General features: G+C 45.9%; 1 protein-coding gene across 2 annotated transcripts in view; it reads right to left on the minus strand.

The window, feature by feature from the left end:
- Positions 1-1,241: 1,241 nt before the first annotated feature.
- The window catches only part of LOC102088151 (solute carrier family 2, facilitated glucose transporter member 3), a 32,195-nt gene continuing 13,955 nt past the window's right edge, over positions 1,242-19,481 (minus strand). Inside the window, exons 1-10 of one of the 2 annotated variants that reach the window (XM_065048443.1) lie at positions 13,007-13,207; positions 9,818-9,913; positions 8,306-8,466; positions 7,770-8,010; positions 7,452-7,614; positions 6,677-6,864; positions 5,434-5,538; positions 4,921-5,022; positions 4,477-4,680; positions 1,242-3,961 (exon numbers count right to left, since the gene is read on the minus strand). In XM_065048443.1, the coding sequence (XP_064904515.1) occupies positions 3,746-3,961; positions 4,477-4,680; positions 4,921-5,022; positions 5,434-5,538; positions 6,677-6,864; positions 7,452-7,614; positions 7,770-8,010; positions 8,306-8,466; positions 9,818-9,913; positions 13,007-13,021 (1,491 nt within the window). In that variant the 5' untranslated portion in view covers positions 13,022-13,207 and the 3' untranslated portion in view covers positions 1,242-3,745. Of the gene's footprint in view, positions 3,962-4,476; positions 4,681-4,920; positions 5,023-5,433; positions 5,539-6,676; positions 6,865-7,451; positions 7,615-7,769; positions 8,011-8,305; positions 8,467-9,817; positions 9,914-13,006; positions 13,208-19,481 lie in introns of those variants that run through there. The other variant, XM_013369476.3, reaches the window with a different exon arrangement.

Below are 19,481 nucleotides of genomic sequence, written 5' to 3' on the forward strand. Positions count from 1 at the left end.
ATGACCAAAAGTTTATGACAAAAGCTACATGAATCATTAATTTAGGGCTCAGTGAATAATGTGCTTTGGCCCTGAATAATTGTGCTCTCCAGTTCCCACTTTGACAAGAAAATTGAAATGTTAAAGTCTGACGTAGATATTCTCACGAGTATGGATAGCCGGGTTTTGGTTTTTTTTCAGCTCAGTTACACAGTTGAAAAACAATCATACACAGCTTAGCCCAGAGCAGTTCCCAGCTCTCAGGCTGGCTGCGTACCAAACTTTGCAACACATGGATGCCATCTAGGAACATGCAGCCATCAGTGATATGAGGGTCCAGAAAACCTGTACTAGTTCCAGCATTTGCTGAGCTTTTTCAGAGTTTACATTTCCTGGTTGCTTTGTGTAACTCTGGAGTTGTATGAGCCTGATTCTTCCTCTAGGGTACCTTGGGTTGGTTTTGGTTGGTTGGTGTTTTGTTTTTGTTTTGGTGGGTGTTTTTTTTCCCTTCCTCTCATTCCCATCATCCTCATCCTTTGTTCTTAGTTTCTGCCTGTGAAACAGACACAGACTCCTCGGCCTTGTAAGATGACTGTATGATACGGAAGCAAGTGCACTAGAACAAGACCTTGTTGCTTCATGGCAATAGGTGGGTGCAAGAAAGCCATGGGTGAGAGCACCCCACAGACCTCCAGCGGGTCGGAAACGCCACAGGCCTTGGGATAAGGGAGGAGCTCCTGGGGACCAGCCTCTCTCCAGGCATTGGGCTTTCCTCTTTACCACCCAGCTCCTTTCAGACACCCAGTACTGAGTGTACACAAGCAAGATTTCCAAGGAGGACATGAAGATCACTTGCAAGACAGCAGAAGCAAAACAATTTACAGGGGAAAGGATCCCTCTTCACCCTCATGGCAGAAATTGAGGACCACTCTCAGAAGAGGGCAGGGGCAGAAGTCTCAGATGTTTTAGCTCTGGGCAGGATTCTTAATCACCAGCCAGTTCCCTCTCCTCTGAGAAATACCAGGAAAGGATTTGGATGCAAACAAAAGGATTTGGGCAAACAAGAGCCAGAGAAGAACACCTTTTAGTTTAAAAACTAAGGAATAGTAGTAAGGGAATTAAGGCGATATGCATGGAGGCTGTGAGAGATTACCATTTCCACTACTACAAACTAGTTGGGGACATTCTAGGAGGTAGCCTCAGGCTGTGATAAAGGAGAAAGAAACAAATACCTGCAGGGTAAAGGCAAAATCCAAATCAGATACTTAGCTCTATAATTTTATTTTAAAAACAGGAAATAACCACATTAATAAGCATATAAAACCCATCAAAAATATTCACAATGCTGTTACGGAAGAAAACAAAGATATATCATGTGAGAAAGACCTACACATTTCGGTCCAAGCCAACACACATCTCTGATGCAAAGTATGGAATGCTCTTATGCACAGCTGCAGGGGTAATTTGCTAACATGGAGATGCCCACATAAAAACATCATGTTTGGAAGTGCTGGAGGTTCAAAGGACACAATCTGTATATCTGAGCCAAATATGAAAGTAGGGCAAAAAAAAGTAATATAATACTTCTGAGAATAGCCAGCATGGAAACCTGATAGAAAGCTAGGGAAAAGTGTATGTAATAGGATTGCATTGTGCAAAGCTGGAATATTTCAAGTGAAGTCACAGGAAGTACTTAACAGCGAGTTTTACTTCTCTTTGCAACTGTTTCTCATTAGGGAAGGTAGAAATGTCATCATTCTAGTTACTGATAATGCACTAGTTACTGATAAAACTGACCTCCTCTGAAGCAGTATATTGTCAAGAAAGCTTGGGCTATCCATGCAATGACAAGTTTGGTCTCATTGCTATGTTTCTGAACCTTTATTCCTTTTACCCATCTTGGAATGTGTGGTCCTGCCTCTCTTTTAAGATATCCAGTGATGAACTCCAGCACGAATTTGCAGTTAGATCTGAATTTGATCAAGTCCAAAAATGAAGATCTTGGAGCAGGAGTTTAAATCGGACCTGCTTCTGTGCTACCTTTAGATGGTTTGTGCAGAACTAGATAGACAATGGCCTGGAGTATCTCTTGACAGAGTATTGCAGTCAGTGAAGCAAAGCTCCCAACCCTTGATTGCTAGTTATACCATATGTGCTATATTTTGCCTTCTTCAACTGAACTGTGCTAGCTTGGCAGCAAGAGTAGATGTATGCATACTCGATTGCCTAACAGTACGATGAGCTGGGAGACCAGTATTTACTGATGTACAATTACTGTCTGCCATGTCCCTTTTAACAGAGGCAGTATTACAGACCTGTACACATCTACGCAGCATGCTGCACACTGGTGAGCATCACAACATCATGCAAATCTTCCAGAGAGGATACATGGTGCAAAAACATCTGGCCTACAACCAACCAGTGGACTGAGCACTACAGACCTTTCACACTAAGCTGGCCAGTTCCAGTAGCTCTGGTCCCTAGTCCTGCATTGCAACCTTTATGACCTTACACATGCCATAACTGACCAGGCCTTTGTCCAGAAGGGTTAGGCTACATGCCTCTGTCCAATATTTATACAAACAATTGCTAAGAAAAACATATCTTTGGAAAACAATTTTTATCCTCACATATCTTTAAGTAGTGATCTGAAAATTTCAGACTTTCTAACCTACAGCAGAGCAGAGAAGAGAAGGCAGGAAAAGTTACCTTCTGGTTTGCAATCACAACCCTCAATCATCCCATACAATGCTTAACCATGACTGAAAATATAAACAACCATTCACTGCAGTACCACACTTTCCAAACAATACTTGGCAATTATATTTAAAATTGCCTCCCAAAACATCCCAAATAACAGATATTTTGGTGGGCAGTCAAACATACCTCTTCTCACAAGTAGACAATTACTTGCTTTTCTTTCCCGAGGGCACAAAAAACTTAAAGGTGATGTGCAAGACTGGTTCTGCTGTACATACTATCCACAATACCCAACCTCCTGTTTAGTAGATTTCTCCTTCACAGTCTTATTGCACCTCAAGTCCACAGCATCTTTTGTTAGAATAGCTATTACTCTTAAACATCTTCAATTTCATTATCTGTACATTTTTGTACACCATTAAAAAAATAAATATTTACAAAGTGACATACAAATAAATAAAAAGTAAAAGAATGCTTTCAGTCTGTCTATACAAAAAAATAAAATAGCAGGGAAAAATATGCATGTAACTTGGTCCCCTTTTTCCTGAGGCTGAAAAAAAGTGCACACTGGATAGAAAAAAGCAAGGAGATGGCTTTTTGGTAGGCTTGTTAAATTCCAGTGTAACACTGCACATACACAGAGTAGACTAAAAGGGCTGGGGACTTGTTTGGTGGGCCACTTCAACTCACTACAAAAATAGTAATTAGATTCAAATATGTAACGCTCACTGCGTGCATAAGTATGTTAACCCCAAATAGCAATTACAGGTGAGAAACGCAAAAATAGTGCCAGCTTTTTGTCTGTTGTCTTGATGTTTGTAACAGAGAAGATGAGATTATTTTTGCAAGTGCCAGGTGCCTTCCAGTACCTGAACATCACCCATATCAGATTTGCTTAAGGTTGGTAAGCCTGGCAGAATAGGGAGTATGTGGGTGCAAAGAAAAAACAGCAGCAATTGAGGGGAGGGGAAAAAAAGTCCCAGTTCTTTCTCATAGTTTTCTTTCTCTTTTCTTTTAATGACTCTTTAAGCATGTTAAGAGTCAAAGAAGGAGTGTGTAATGAATCTTAGGCAACTTCTTTGTCAGGTTGTATGCTGTTCAGCTCCACCATGGGGTTCTTCTCTACAGGTGAAGTGGGGCTGGCTTCTGCTCGTCCTTCAAAGCCCCTGGCTATGTCTTCAAAAGTCCTGCCCTTGGTTTCTGGCACTTTGAAGAATGTGAAGACAAAGAAGATGACCAGGAAAACAAGGAAGATGAGGAAGACATAAGAGCCACATAGTTTCTGTAAGGACAAAAAAAAAGTTTTAATTTGAAAAGCTCATAAACCTAAATGCAAGGGCATTTGCTATTGACAAGTCAAAATCCTAAAACCTTTCTTCAACATCTTTACTGACTTTTTTTCAAAACAGCATTTTTTGAAATCAGGTTCCTGCGGGCTTCTGAAACACTTTTATCTTCATGGGTGTGACCAAAATTGAGGCTTTTAAAGGGAAAGCCTTGATGTGCTAATTAAGATGGCTCTTCCAGCTACTTGTAAGCTACAGACAGTTAAGACAGAAGAAGGTGAGCCACAACACTCTTAACCTTCAGTAACAAGCAGAACACAGAATCAGGGACTTCTGGAAGACTGACCAGCCCTCTGCTCAAAGCAGGGACAACTTCAAGGAGAGATGAGGTGGTTAAGGGTCATACAGTCAGGTTTTGAGGTCTCCAAGGATGAAGATTCAACAACTACTCTCTGGACACCTGTTCCAATGTTGCAGAACTCTCACAGTGCTTTGTGGACTGGGTCTTTACCTCTGCATAGGGGAAGAGCATCCCCACCAAGAAATTAGAGGTCCAGTTGGAACAACCAGCCACTGCCATGGCTGCAGGCCGTGGTCCCTGGCTGAAGAGTTCTGCCACGATGAACCAGGGGATAGGGCCAGGGCCAATCTCAAAAAGAGCCACGAAGCCAAAAGTGGCAATAATGCTGATGTATCTGATCCACCCCACAGTGTCCTGCAAGAGAACAAAACATGATCAGCTGCAAATTGAGAGGCAAATATGGCACAACATAACAGCATCTCCAGTGTCACAACTTTCTCAGCTGCACTGTGGCATAGTTTCCAGTTGTGCTTTCCACTGCACACTCAGCTCTAGCCCAAGCTGTACCCGTACAAGGCAGAATTCCAGGGTAAGGCAGATGTATAGTCTAATAGGTCCCATGCTGGGGTCAGCCTGGACAAGAACACTAATTACCTTCAGAGCTAAAGCGATGGTCATAAAAACAGCACACACAGCCATGCCACCCAAACCGGCTAAATGGAGGGTCCTGCGCCCTGCACGCTCCACCAGGAACAGCTAGAAACATGGCAGAAAAAAAAAAAATCTGTTACTTTGGCAGCAAGCAGAAGAGGCTGCCTTGTTCAGGGTTGCCTCGTACCTCTTTCATCTGCTTGTAGCCCTCAGTGACAGCGGTGAGCTCAAGGCAGGTCACCAGGCTACTTCACCCTTGGCACACTTTTCCTCTCTGGTTTTTGCTACTGCCTTCTCTCAGCATTCTCTTCCCCCATGCACTGCCTTTTCACTGTCCCTTTCTTCCAAAATAAGATCTCTTTCTCCCCTTCTCCTCTTCCATAATGCTTTTAATGCATTCTTTGCTGTTATAGTCCATTGCCCAGCCCAATGCTTTGCCATACCCTGTCAGTCACACCTCCCAAAGAAGCCCAGGCAGACAAGTTACCTCTCACCATAAGGCCCTGTTCCACTTACCGACACAACAGTGAAGACAGTGTTTACCACACCAGCTCCAATGGTGGCATACACAGGCTGTGTGATCCCTGCTCTTTCAAAAATCCCTGTAGAATAATAGAATACCTGGGAAGAGAAGCCAAAGTTGGACACTGTCATGATTCCAGTGTTTGAGACCATGCCTCTTGTTCCCTCTCTAATTGTTTGCAGGCCCAACAAAAAGCACTTACAGTAAAATATATTATCTTCACCAATGACATAGATAATAGGATCAAGTGCACCCTCAGCAAGTTTCCAGATGACACCAAGCTGAGTGGTGCAGTTGGTACACCTGAGGGATTGGATGCCATTCAGAGGGACCCAGACAAGCTCGAGATATGGGCCCATGTGAACCTCATACAGTTCAACAAGGCCAAGCGCAAGGTCCTGCACCAGGGTCAGGGCAATACCAGTATCACTACAGGCTGGGGTATGAAGGGATTGAGAGCAGTCCTGCAGAGGACTTGAGGGTACTGGTGGATGAAAAACTGGACATGAGCTGGTAACGTGTGTTTGCAGCCCAGAAGGCAAATTGTATCTTGGGCTGCATCAAAAGAAGTATGGCCAGCAGGTCAAGGGAGATAATTCTGCCCCTCTACTCCACTCTGGTGAGACCTCACCTGGAGTATGCAGTTCTGGATGGGGCTCTGAGCAACCTCATCTAGTTGAAGACTGAAGGTGGGCTGGAATAGACGACCTCTTAAGGTCCCTCCCAACTCAAACTACTCTATGATTCTATAGTGCTGTGCTACAACTTTAAACACTGAGAAGCTGCGCTGAAGTGATCAGCAACATATAGGACACCTCTCAGAGACTTCAGAAGGCCTTCTGTTATGTCGCCTGAGAATGCAGTCACCAGTTTGTGGGGTTTTTTTTTTGGTGGGGTTTTTTAGTTTGTGGTTTTTGTTTGGGGTTTTTTTGTGTTTTTTTTTTTTTTTTTTTTTTTTTTGGTTGGTTGGTTGGTTTTTTTTAAATACAACAGCATGCTTCCAGTCAAGGTTCATTCACTTGATGCAAGGCTGCCAGGATATGTATGGGAAAAGTGAAAGCAAATATAATCTCCACCTTCCATCTTGGCAATCTCTGCAGTTATCACAAAACAGTGACCTCCAGTCAAGGCAGAAAAAGCAGTTTTTGGAAGCACAGTTGTCTCAACGTAAGTGAGAAGTACAAGTGTAGCCAGAGATAAGGGAGGGCCAGCAGATGGGACAAGAAAATAACTCACAGCATTGATGCCCGAGAGTTGCTGGGACAGCTGCAGCATGATGGCGATGATAATGGCTTGACGGTAGCTTGGAGAACGGAAGAGCTCTGGCACAGTTACTTGCTTCTCCTGGGACATTTTAGCACTCTCTTCTTTCATCTCCAGGATGTCTTGAGACACATCCTGTGTACCACGGAGCTTCTGGAGAACTGGAAGAAGAAATCCAAAAATGCTGGCTATACACACAACCCCCACTGTGCCCTGCTGTTTCAGAGAGGGCACACTGGTCCAACAGTCAGTCTTTGGACCTGCTGCATGGGAAAGATAGAGCTTCTTTCTACATACAGCCTTCCATCTTTTCAACCCAGAGGTCAGGGTGCTGTGATCATCATGAAAACTAGGTCCAAATCAAACTTATATTTGACCCCTTAATTTTGTTCACAGACTTCCCAGAGCTGACTCTAGCCATCTACAGTAGCAGATGGAAAACAGCCCTCAAGCTCCACGTTAAATGTCAGCTCATTTTCTGCCTTTCAGCAGGAGATGATAGAGCTGCAGTAGCTGGCTGACATCCCATCATGTCAGGTGCCACTCCAGTGTGCTCACTGGTGTGATGCTAGGTTTCTCAGACTTCCTGGCTCTGGTGAAACCTAAAGTATGGGAAGGTAGGCCTGCTGCCCTCTGGGTGTCACACCCTGATCCACCACAGGCTCCAGTCAGTCCTGGCCTTCCACTCAAACTCAGTGCAGGCTGGGAGCAGGAATACAGCCCTGCCCCTTCAGAGATGATTTCTTACCTGCTTGTGCTTTGTCCTCCTCCATCTTATTGATCAATAGGAAACGGGGGCTCTCAGGGCAGAAAAACAGAGCCACGCACTGCAGGACTGCTGGAAAGATGGTGAACCCCAAAAGCAGTGGCCAAAGTATCTCAGTTCCCATGATGGCCTCCAGACCAAAGATCTACACCAAGAATTAGAAAGAAATAGTGATGTAAACACTCCAATTCCTCACCCCCACATCGGTGAATGACAGGACAAGGTGCCACACCTGATGGCCCTCCCCACCCTCTCCACAGCCCCTGCCCTAAGGGCAGGATCAGATTTTGTCAAGCCTACCTGGGCCACCAGGATGCCCACAACAATGCCCAGCTGGTTGAGGGTGCCAAAAGCTCCACGGACGCTGGTGGGAGAGACCTCACTGATGTACATGGGCACAAAGCCAGTGCAGAGACCACAGAATAGGCCAATAACAAAACGGCCAATAATCAGCATCTCCACTGACTTTGCCATCTTAGAGAAGGCCATGAGAGTGCCACCAGCAAAGGCCAAGACATTCACCAGCAGCATGGAGTTCCTCCTGCCAGGGTAAAGATGTCAAGACTGAGCTTAAATTGCCAACACAGTGGGAAAATCACTGGGAAAGAGGTAAACCCACCCACAACCTCCCTGTCTCAAGGGTGAGAGGAGAACAGAGTAATTCCTGTTCAGCTCCTGCCTTGGCCTGCAACTCTTCTGCTTTCCTTTTGCAGCCCAAGGGCTTCATCCTCAGCCTCCTCCTTCTCCCTTCGTCTCACCTCTGCCCTCTTCCTCTCAACACTCCATTGCAGAATAGAAAATTTCCCTAATGGCCTGAATCCCTCTTCCCATCTTACCTGCCAAATCTGTTGACAAACAGGCTGACTGAGAAGGAGCCAATCATACCACCTACTGAGAAGATGGCCACAGAAAGGGACCACAGAGAGGTAAGGAGCTCTGAGGAGACAACCTGCCCACTCCGTTCTGACAAGGTTTTGTTGAAGAACCTCTGGATGATCTGGAAGAGACAACAGATTTACAATCCACTGGAAGGCATTTTGCACTAGCAAGAGGGGAGTTTACTACTTCCTTCTGTTCTCATGGTGGCAAGAAGCAAGAACAGGACCTAAAATTTCAGTAGGTGACAAGTTGTAGAAGGGAAACATCAGAGTGCAGAAAGAGGAACTTTCACTGAGAAGTTTGGAGACGGGTAGCAGTAAAATGAGGGAGAGCTTGCTTTGCTGGATGTGGTTGGGGTGGGCCACTGATGATTAAGGAAAACAAGTTTATCTTCTCAATGTTTCTGGATGAGGTAAGTAACTAGTGGTTCTTGGGGAGGAAGTGGCGGGGGAGGTGGTGAGAGACAGTTGGGAGTGAGAGGGAGCAAGAAAACGTGTCCAGAGAATAGAATGGAACTTTCTGGCAATACAAGAACTCTGACAGCAGGGACTGGCTTTCTGTGATGGAAATAGTTTAAGAGACACAGAAAGTTTCACTGAGCTAAGCCTGAAAGACTGCAGCATTATGTAAAATAGTCCTTCGTTGTCCTGTGGTCATGTGATAGGGCTGTGCTGCTGATTTCCAAGCCATCCTCTTTGATAACGAGGGAAATTCTGCAAGGTTTGACAGGGACACAACCTCAGAGCATCTGCCCCCAGCAGATGGCAGCAGGACATTAGCTAGGGAGGACCCTTCCCCCACCAACATGTGATGTGACATCTTTTCCCGGAGGCAGGGTGGATGTGGTATTGGTGACTCAGTTCTCGAGAAAGAAAGGAACCATCATATAGTTAAGAGAAAAACACATTTCTCCTTTTCTTAATCTCTTCTTTCTTAGGCTATAGTCAGTCATTAGGCAATTTGGTCAGAGTGCCCCAGTCACAACCCTTTTACAGGCACTGAATCTACACTTAAAATAAGGAATGAATAAACAAAGAAGCCTGAGGTGGTCCCTGAGATAAACTAAACTAGAGCAACAGTAATGCCTACCAACCCTTCAAATATTTTCTTCCTGCTGCTCTCTACATTCTGCCGTGGCTGGTTTCTTTTGATTCAAAACTGAAGTGGCTCACATTCTTCCCTGCACCAAATATGGACCTCCCAGGAAATGGCAGATGGACCCCTCCTGCCCCATCCGCACTCCTAGTTAAGAGAATTAAACCTCTCTAGTTGCGCTCTCTCACCAAAACTTTTCCCTCCCTGTTTATTTCTGTAGTTGAAAGGGGGTTTAAATGTCTTCTTGACTTCATAAACTACAACAAAACTAGTAGCTCTTTGGAAGACAGCTCTTATTTTTATACCTTTTTCTCATCAGCAACTCCCACACCATCTTTTCTCACACCATCTCCCTAACTCATTCTCTCTCTCACCTTCTCAGGAGCATTGATGACACCAGTGTTGTACCCAAACTGGAGAGATCCAATGGCAGCAATGGAAACAGCATAGATAAGGGGTGCTGTAATTTGCTGCAGAAAGAGAGAGAAAATAATTATTTGGTTAATTCGGCTACTTTCTACACAACTTAGCAGCTGTAGGTCATAGGTACCACATGCAAGATTCAGCAAGAGTGACTACCAGTAACAGAGACCCTGGAAAGAGATGCAACTGTAAGAAGTTGTGACTAGAAACCAGGACTTCCCCTTTATTGTCTCCTGACCTTCAACTATTCTCAGCTCACTAGTAATGAATACACTGGCTGCATTAGTGGCAGTTATTTTGGGTTGATCTGCTTTACAGAAAAGCTTTTGCTGGCATGTAATGCAACAAGGGTCTAATTCTTCCCCATGCCAAATGACAAGTTCCCATAAATTGAATCTCAGTTCTGCCCAAGAGCTATTCTGGCAGTCACTCACACCATTAAAACATGCACTCTTCAGCAACAGGCCTGCTTTTCCCAGACTAGAGCTCCCCAACCCTGCCCCAGGGCACCTGGCACAGCAGCCTCCTCACAGAGGCGGCAGCAGTGCTGCCAACCTTCGCGTTTTTCTTGATGCTGTGGCAATACTTGGTATTTTAAATGAAGCACAGCCCCTGGAATTTGAATGTGTGCGAATCTCTATTAAATTAAAATAAACTACTGAACCCTCAGAGTAAGCTTGAAGGTTCAACCTAAAGTCGCACAGACTGAGAAATTTAAGTGTCAGTCAAAAGCATCTGGCATTTTCTACATTTTTAAAACTTGTGGCATTTAAGCCAGCTGTGTTAGGGAGGTATGGAGGAGCAGGTGACTCAGGAGTTGGCACTTGAGATGGCCAGTGTTTGGGTTGGCACAATTTGGAAATATCATGCTTCTGTCTCAGGAGGGACTGGAAGCTTTTCCAAAAATATTAACAGTTCCTTTTCCAAGGCTTTCCAATTATTGTCCTAAGGCTAGCATGGGAGATAAAAGTGTTCTGTGGGGCCTACTGTCACATCTCTTCCAGTATCTCACTTTCTGACTCAGCTCCAGGAACAAGGACTCCCAAGGCTGCCTTAAACAGCCAATAACCATTTGCCAGTGCTCACACCACCTTTACCAATCTTTCAAGTCAAGAATGTAGATGCATCTGTCCTGCACAACCCTCAAAACAGCTACCAGTTAGGCCTCAGTAAACAGAAAATGGGGAAATTACTCTCAAGCATGGTTTCCCCCACCTATATCATATAAATGTCTCAGGCTGAGCTCTCTTCCTGCTGAGGTTAGTGGTGGAGACAGAGACAAAAGGGGACAAGGTCCTTTTCTTGCAGGAGGCAGATGATTCCTGAAGTAGTGTCCACACCTGAATAGGGCAGGGGTGTCAAACTCATTTTCACCAAGGGCCACATCAGCCTCACAGTTGCCTTCAAAGGGTCAAATGTAATTTTAGGACTGTATAAATGTAACTGCTTCTGCAGTCTTAAAATTACACTTGGCCATTTGAAGGCAACCATAGGACTGGTGTAGGCCCCGGTGAAAATGAGTTTGACACCTCTGCCCTAGGCAGTCTAGGCCTTCTACTCCCTGCCACCCTGGGACCACATCCCTCATTTTTGTCACAAGGAAACTTGGCACCAAATCACAATGACACAACTCTTTCAAAGCAGCTGGATGCCTGTGAAAGGGCATTAAGATATCTAAGGCCAGGTCCATCCCTAATCAGCAGGTATAACGAAGCTGAGGACAAAACCCAGCTCTCTGCATTTTCAACAGTGACTCAACACAAGAGCATCCTTCCCCCAGGGCTATGCTTTGTCCTGGCTTAAAGTAGTCACAGCTGGACTTTTTCTTCTGGGTGCAGCAGGGACCACAGGGTACCTTTGTGGGCACCTCTTACCTACATGGTACATACAGGAGGAAGGCAGAGGGTATTCATACCCTTCTTGCTGTTGCCTGCTATTATCTCCTACCCAGGTCTCATACCACCTAGACATCACATGGCCTGACCAATCCCCTCCAGTGATCCAGACCTTAATCTAATATATGCATCATTTGTTACTGCTGGAAATGCCTCACTTCCCAAAACGCAAACAGGGAGCTCAAAAATAGTACAGCTACACCCACCCTAACTAAAGGCTGAAGTCTATACACCAGCAAGGAATTCAAAACATCACCCCTCCCTCCGACCACAGGCATCAGCAGTTTTCATTATCCAGGAGATGCCTTTCACCAGCCCCCCTCTCTCCTTCACTGACTGGAACCTCAGAGCAGTACAACTTGTTGAACCCAGCTAAAGCAGCCCTCTCAGCCCTCCTCTGAGCGACCTTGACCAGATACTCTCCTTTCCTCTGCCTCATCTTCTCACACTACCCGCATCTCCCATCAATATGGCGGTGAGCACGCCGGGCTTCCCTGATTCTGGCATTCCTGTGTAACTGTAATCCCCCGGCACCCCACACCGGGTTCAGCTGGATATTTGCTGTCTCTCTTTCCTTATGCCTACCTACTTTTATCCCTTGATGCTTCCAAACACGCAGTCATTAGCTCACATCACTAGTGCACGCCCCACTCGTAGCTGCAGATGGAACTACGATACCGACAAAGGCTCTGCCCCCTGCTCTCCAAGGGAGAAGGGGGGAAAAGTTATGTTTTGATTTCTTATTGAAATTTAAAAGTACGTTTATTATAGGCCGTGCCAGCACCATTTAAAAAAATGCCTTCAAGGGTAATCCGCTTTTAGCATCACGAATCCTGGGAGGACAAATGAGTGATGCGCTGCCAGCAAAATAAACCTCGTGATCAATATGGAGAGCACCATGTGAATCATCAGGCCACGCGCACGAAAAATCAATCTGACGACCTGCAGCGACCCCTCTCAAAGCGCCTGTCCTCCCACCCCGCAGACCGGGCTTCTCCCGGCTAAAGGGCCGCGGCGGCAGCCCTGACGGAACCACCACCGCATCCATCATCACCGCGACCAACACACACCCGGCGGCACCAGACAACGAGGCGGCGATGAGTCCCGGCCACCCTCCAGACGCGACCACATCCCCGCTTCCCCGGCCCTCGGCCGAAAGGCCCGGGGACCCGAGGGGAGGCTGCCCGCCGGCGACCACCTCGCAGCGGACGGAGGAGGTAGAAGAAATCCGTGCTCCCTCACTACCTTTTTGTTATCCATCCTCGGCGACTAACGGCGAGCGATCGCCGATGAGAAGCTCCCGGTGCCTGGTCAACGGCTGCTGTGGAACGGCTGCCTCAGCTAACGGAATCCGCGGCTCGGCTTCCCAGCAGCGCGGCCTCCACGAAGCCTGCCAACAACCACGCCTACGCGCCGCTGGAGCCGCACGTTTATCGCCTCTGTTATGGGCGGGGGCCGGTGGGAGGGGCCAGGGAGGAGCTCCCCGGCGTCCCGCAGTTACCAAAAAAAAGAACCAAACCAAACCAAAAAAAACACCCACCACGAAAACAGCGACTCCCACCGCTTTCTGACTGAAAACTGAGGCTGGCGGCCTTCCGGCAGCGTGCGTGCTGAGCCGCCGGGCCGCTATGGTGCACGGCGAACAGGGCCGGGCGGCCGACGGGCAGCCCGGTGCCCCGGCTGCCCCTGCTGCCCCTGCTGCCCCTGCTGCCCCTGCTGCCCCGGCTGCCCCTGCTGCCCCGGCTGCCCCTGCTGCCCCTGCTGCCCCGGCTGCCCCTGCTGCCCCTGCTGCCCCTGCTGCCCAGTGCCAGAGCGAGCATCTGGGAACCAGCATGGAAAAGTATTCACCGCACTTTTCATGGCACGCAAATACCAGCTTATGGTAGAATCCTGGGTGTTTTGCATGACATGGGTGTTTCCAGTCTGTCGTTCAAATAGAGAGGCAAGCAACAAGCAGTGATGGGCACAGAGCCACACAAAGAGCACAGGCAAGATGCTCTTCCCACTTCCCAGAGCTGTGGATGAGACCCAGGTTCCAGATAATTTGGTTTGTTGTTTTTTGTTTGTTTGGTTGGTTGGTTTGGTTCATTGTTTTATTTTGTTTTTTAAATGTATTTTTTCCTACACAGTGAGAATCTATGGGAGCAAAGCTTGACCTGTGACCCTGCAGCTGCATTTAGACCTAGACTGGTTACCCTTTCAATCAAAACTGTGTTTCATATGAATTTGATCTCCATCCTTCAGGTCAAACGATTGCCAGACCCTTCCAGGAGAGTCGTGAAAAGCTATGCATTGAATCTCAGGCAAAACCACTGTCAAATAATAAGAGTCTTCACTGAATTCAGAATCTGACAAGCATTTTGACTCCAGGAAACAGCAAGGGTGGGGGAAGAAAGCTGACTTATGACAGTTTTTTATTGTTAGGAAAATTATCTTGGGACTAGCCATCACTTTTATCACCAGATTCTGGGGGAATGGATCAGTCACATTTTAATTTCACTTGTGCTCTTTATTTGGCATGGTCACCTGATCACAGGTTAGCAGGTTAAATGGGTGAGACTTTCCCTCACTCCCTTCATGGGTATTTAGGTGATGTTGTTAAAATATTATTCCCAACAGAAAAAGGGTTGTGTAAAAGGGCAAGAGGAGCCAGTTCAGTCCTCTTCCTTAGGCTACGTGATAAAAGCTCCACACCCACAAAGGAGCAGGAGGAGCCCAAATGACATCCTGCCCCAGCTACTCAAAGGAGCCATCAGCACATCAAAGGCCCCATTTTCACACGCCCAGAGGAGCACAGGGGCACAATGGCAGGTGCGAACCCAAATCAAAGACTCAGCGGAAGGGACATCCTGCCGAGACTGCCCCTCCCGGGGCTCTCCCAGGAGAGCCATCAGCTCCATTGTCCCGGTGTGAAACCCATCACCAAGAGTCAACAGCTGGAGCACCTTTCAGACTAGGGGAGGAAGGGGGTGCTGTGTACGAGCCACTGGACACGTTACAGGAATCAGAAGAAGGGCATTATGGGACTTCACAGGACTTACTATGAGATGATTAGGGGAGGAATTCTGTGATTCTATATGGTTGGACTCGATGATCCTGAGGGTCTCTTCCAACTGAAATGATTCTATGATCTGTGACTCAAAGTGGTGGAAAGGGAGGGATGAGGGAAAAAAAGGGACAGTTCCATGTAAACTGTTGGCTGGCCAGCATGTGTGTCCAGCCTTGCCCTGCACTTGATTAGCACAGTTTGCCCTATCTCGTTACTAAATTCTATTTCTAACTCTTTTCCTTGGTGAGATACTCTCTTTTGGGGTGGGGTGATGGGGGGGTCTCAGGGGTCCATATGCCTATGGTGCAGTGAGTGCAGGTGTGCCAGCTGAACCAGATGTCACAAAGTGGCCTGGGAGCCTGAGAGTGTCTCTAAGTGAAGAGCTTCCTATTGGAGGGATCACGGCAATCCCAGCTGCTACATGAGTCTGGGGGTCTCCAGTGGTGAAAACCACTACTGCCTGTGTCTCCAAGGGTGAGGCCATGGCAGGTTGCCTACTGGAGTGTGTGTGTGTGGTGTGTGTAGTGGGGTCTGCAGCCTTGGGGTCTCATATGCCCAGGTGGCAGCAACTGGGGAGATTGGGATTTGGGGGCAGACTGAATGTCTCCTGGAAGGATCCACCTTATACACATGTATATTTATCTATATTTCCCACTACTGAACCTCCAGCTTGCTCAGTCTGGGAGGAGAACAGGATGAGGCCATAGGTGCTGCTTGTGTAAATGCTCTCTGTAGATCTGTGTGGCAGCCATGTATTTATGTGGTGTATATGTGTGTTTGTGTGCATGTACCTGTTGGGAACACATGCTCAGCCTTGCCACTGTTTGCACCTGGGAGCAAGGAACTGTGGCAGCCTTGCCTCTGCCAGGATGCCAGATCCAGCCCTAATTCCGTAACACTCTTTGTTTGACTAATCTTGGCTTGCATTTATTTTTCTTTTTCCTAGCTTATTTTCCCTTTGTTTGCAAGCATAGCAAACTCCACCTTGAATCTGATCACCAGCTGTCTCAGACCTTGGCACTGGCCCTGGAGATTTTAATTCACTGGTTAGTGTGGGAGGTTGCCTGGTTAGTGTGAGAGGTAAGCATATCCAAATTTCAGAGGCAATCTCCAGACTGCAAAAAGCATGCTTCTGAAATGGCCTAATTCCTAGTTTATTCTTGACCCACATGACTCTGTTGTAAGTGCTGAGCAATCCAAACTTAGATTAGATTAAATACATACGTGGCTACCAGTCCAACTTAGAAGTAATACGAGTTTAGCTGAAAATTAAATCTCTAACATGATACAGAACACAGTGGGTGGAACTTCCTAATGTTTACAGAGCTGATGGAGTAAACAGAAGTAAGAATGACACACAAGCTCAAAATGCATCTCTGAAAGGCAAATTTCCCTAAGGAATGTGGGGAAAATACCCCACGATCCCATTTCACTGAATTCTGTCCCAATCTGAATTTATCTGCTAATGATCACATATTTAGATACGAAGTTTGCATCATAGCCTGTTCCTTCTAAATATCAGTTTTGTTCCTGTCCTAGGACACACACCCACCTCCTACATCATAGATAATTCTTCTGAAGATCAGCTGTTAGGGGAAATACCTTAATACCTCCTTAGCAGAGCTATCTGACACCATACCATCTAAAACTATCCACCTAGTCTTTTTGTTAATGTAATACTCAAGTATTACGCAAAGTGTATTGGCTGCACTAGGAGGCCCAATGCAGGTTGCCAGACATAAGATTTCTAAGGGCAGAAACAGCTCCAGGTAGAACTTGATGCTGGCTGCTCCACAATGAAACACCAGTATCCTAACTAGGGAGGTATAGAGATTGGGAAAGGCTCACCTTTTGCTTAACAAGTTGTTTGTTTGGTTGTGGTTTTTTTTAAGCTTTGAGAACACTTGTATGTCTAAATGAGTGCATGACAACTGACATTTAATTTCCAGGGAACTTACATTTTCTGAGGAAAGCTGTTTTAATCAGAGAATGCCTATCTAGCATTTAACAAGAGCCTCAACTGTGGACAATCCTGTTCTTATCTTAAATTATCTCAGAGGCTGGAGCTGGCAAGTGACCCCTCAGAAGCACCTTGCTGCGGCTTTTTGAGGATATCAGTGGCACTCCAACAGGTACAATTCTCTGGCAAACACACTTCATACACACAAGGCCTTGGTTCAAGGGACAATAAGGGACAAAGCACAAGAAATCGGGTGTTAAAAAAAAAAAAAAAATTATCACCCTGTCCATACTTCCACAACCTAATGGGAACAGAGAGTGATCAACAGGGGCTGATCCACCACAGGGTCATCACTCTCCTGTCCAAGCTCCTGGCAAGCTATATTTCACCTTACACTTGCTGCTTTGACATATCTGCCCAGCTTTCATTTCAGTGGTGCTGCCCCACACCATGAAGCTCTTTACAGTCTCTTGCCCCTCCAAGTTGCGTGAATCCTTTCTCATGTTTCTTATTATTTTGCCTGGAGAACAAATTCTTCAGCGATAAGAGGAACAGGGACAAGGAGGACAAGGCAGTGTTTGCCTTGAGAAATGATTTTGTGTTTTTCTGCTTGTTGTGCTTATAACAAAAGAGCATTCAGAACAAAAGAGAGAGAATAAGAGCTAGCATGGGCCAGATGCTTCCCCCACAAGCCTTGAGTAACTTTCATTGTTGAGAGGAGCTGAGAAGCAGTTGGAAAAAGGAGGAAAGATAAAAGAGAAAAACAAGATGATGGGTGATGAGTAGGTTGGTCTGTAGACAACAGGAGGTTAAGAGAGTGAGAAGAGAATCAATGAAGAGACAGAAGGCAAAAACAAAAAGAAAGGAAAAGGCATAATGAGGCAAGAAAGCAAGCACTAAAATAGATTAGAAGGGCAAGGCAGAGGAATAAAAGAGAAAAGGAAGGAAAAGGCAGCAGCAAAGTACTAGAGGAAAAGAGATAAGAGGTGACTAGATAGAAAAGGTGAACACAAAGAGAGAGGTACAGGAGAAAACTGCAGAATTACCTGACTAGGACAGCTAAACCAAAGTTGCATTTAACCTCTGCCCTCTACCACAGTGAAATGTAGGTTGGAGCTAATGTCTCTGAAAACCTTTCTTATTAACCTAGTCAATTAATCGAATCACTGAAGTATTTTTTTTTTTTAATATTTTAACAATTGCTTGTGAAGGGGAAGTAACCTTTGTAAAAAAAAAAAAAAAATAGTTCTGCAGAAATGAACACACTGGAGGGAAACTCCAAGCAGTAGTAACATACTGAAAATACTGCTTCCTGTATGTATCTTGGTGCCACACAAGAGACATGACAACCCTCACGAAGTCATCTAAGGTCTCCTAGTCCCGCTTAGAATCATAGAATCCTCTTGGTTGGAAGAGAGCCTCAGGATCTTTGAGTCCAACCATAACCTAACCTAACTCAAGTACTAAACCATGTCCCTAAGAACCTTGTCTAAATGCCTTTTAAACACCTCTAGGGATGGTGACTCCACCACTTCCCAGGGCAGCCTGTTTCAGTGCCTGACAATATACTTCCCATAACACTTCAGGCCTTGTACTCTTCTTTCACTCTGATTAGAAAAAGACTCCTGCCCAGCATTTAGGCCACAAGCCCACTTTTTTCTGAGTAAAGTTGCCTGGACAACCAGGCTTTCTAGCAAAGAGAGTACCTATGTATCTGTGCATTTGTCTTTTTTAAATGCTATTTATCTTGTTTTATTTTAATGCTGGTCCACATGTAAGAATAGCAATAATGAAGTACATGCTGAGAATGCTGTAAATATATAGTTTATATAAGCAACTGCCCTTCTTACGATCTCTCTCAGTTTCCGCCTCCTTTTCTCTGGGACATACAGGCAACAGGTGAACTACATTTGAAACTGCCCCAAAGCCCGTGTCCCGGTCCTGCATTGGGATGCTGCAGCGACTGCGGAAATGGAAGCACCAGCAGAGCTGTGTTGAGGGCTCAGGGGTAAGGTAGCAGGAGGCTGCAGGGTAGGAGTGAGAGGCTTTGGCCAAAATGTCTGTGGTGAGGTTTTTTTACAGAACAGTTGCTGCATCTCGCTGTGGTCTTCTCCACTCTCAGCAAGAAACTGAATTTGAAGGACAATGTAAAGAAAACAACCTGGCTAATGAAGTTCAGTTAAAAGCACCAGCATAAGAGACTTCCCCAGCAAGATCCTAGTCAGCAGTGTAGCAAAAGGATTCAGGAGAGTGAAGAGGCCAGCAGAGGAACAGAAGGTATGGGACTGAGGGAATTAGGGTTGCCATTCAGCTGAGACCACCAATGAGCCTTCCTTCCTTTTCCCAAGAGCTGAACAGCACATACATAAGGAGTGGATTATTTTTTATGAGTCTTCACAAAACTAATATTTACTTTGTATTTCTCAATAAAATACTACATTCAGATGGAAAACTGTGATTTCTTAAGGAGGTGTAACTTTTTTTTGTCTGAAAAACATAGAAATAATCCCTCTTTGGTACATATGGGGCACCATGCCAGTGCGACAAAAGGCTGATGGGAAGTTTGATGAATGCAGCTAGACAATGTTCTCTATCTGCTTAACCAGCCGCAATGTTTCAGTCAGACAGATACCGATCAGAAAGCATAGGCTTCCTCACAGCAGCATTTTATGCCTAGCCTGGTCAATCCTGTACCAGTGCAATGGGTGCTA

The sequence above is a fragment of the Columba livia genome, unplaced genomic scaffold, assembly GCF_036013475.1.
Source record: "Columba livia isolate bColLiv1 breed racing homer unplaced genomic scaffold, bColLiv1.pat.W.v2 Scaffold_83, whole genome shotgun sequence".
Classification (NCBI taxonomy): domain Eukaryota; kingdom Metazoa; phylum Chordata; class Aves; order Columbiformes; family Columbidae; genus Columba; species Columba livia.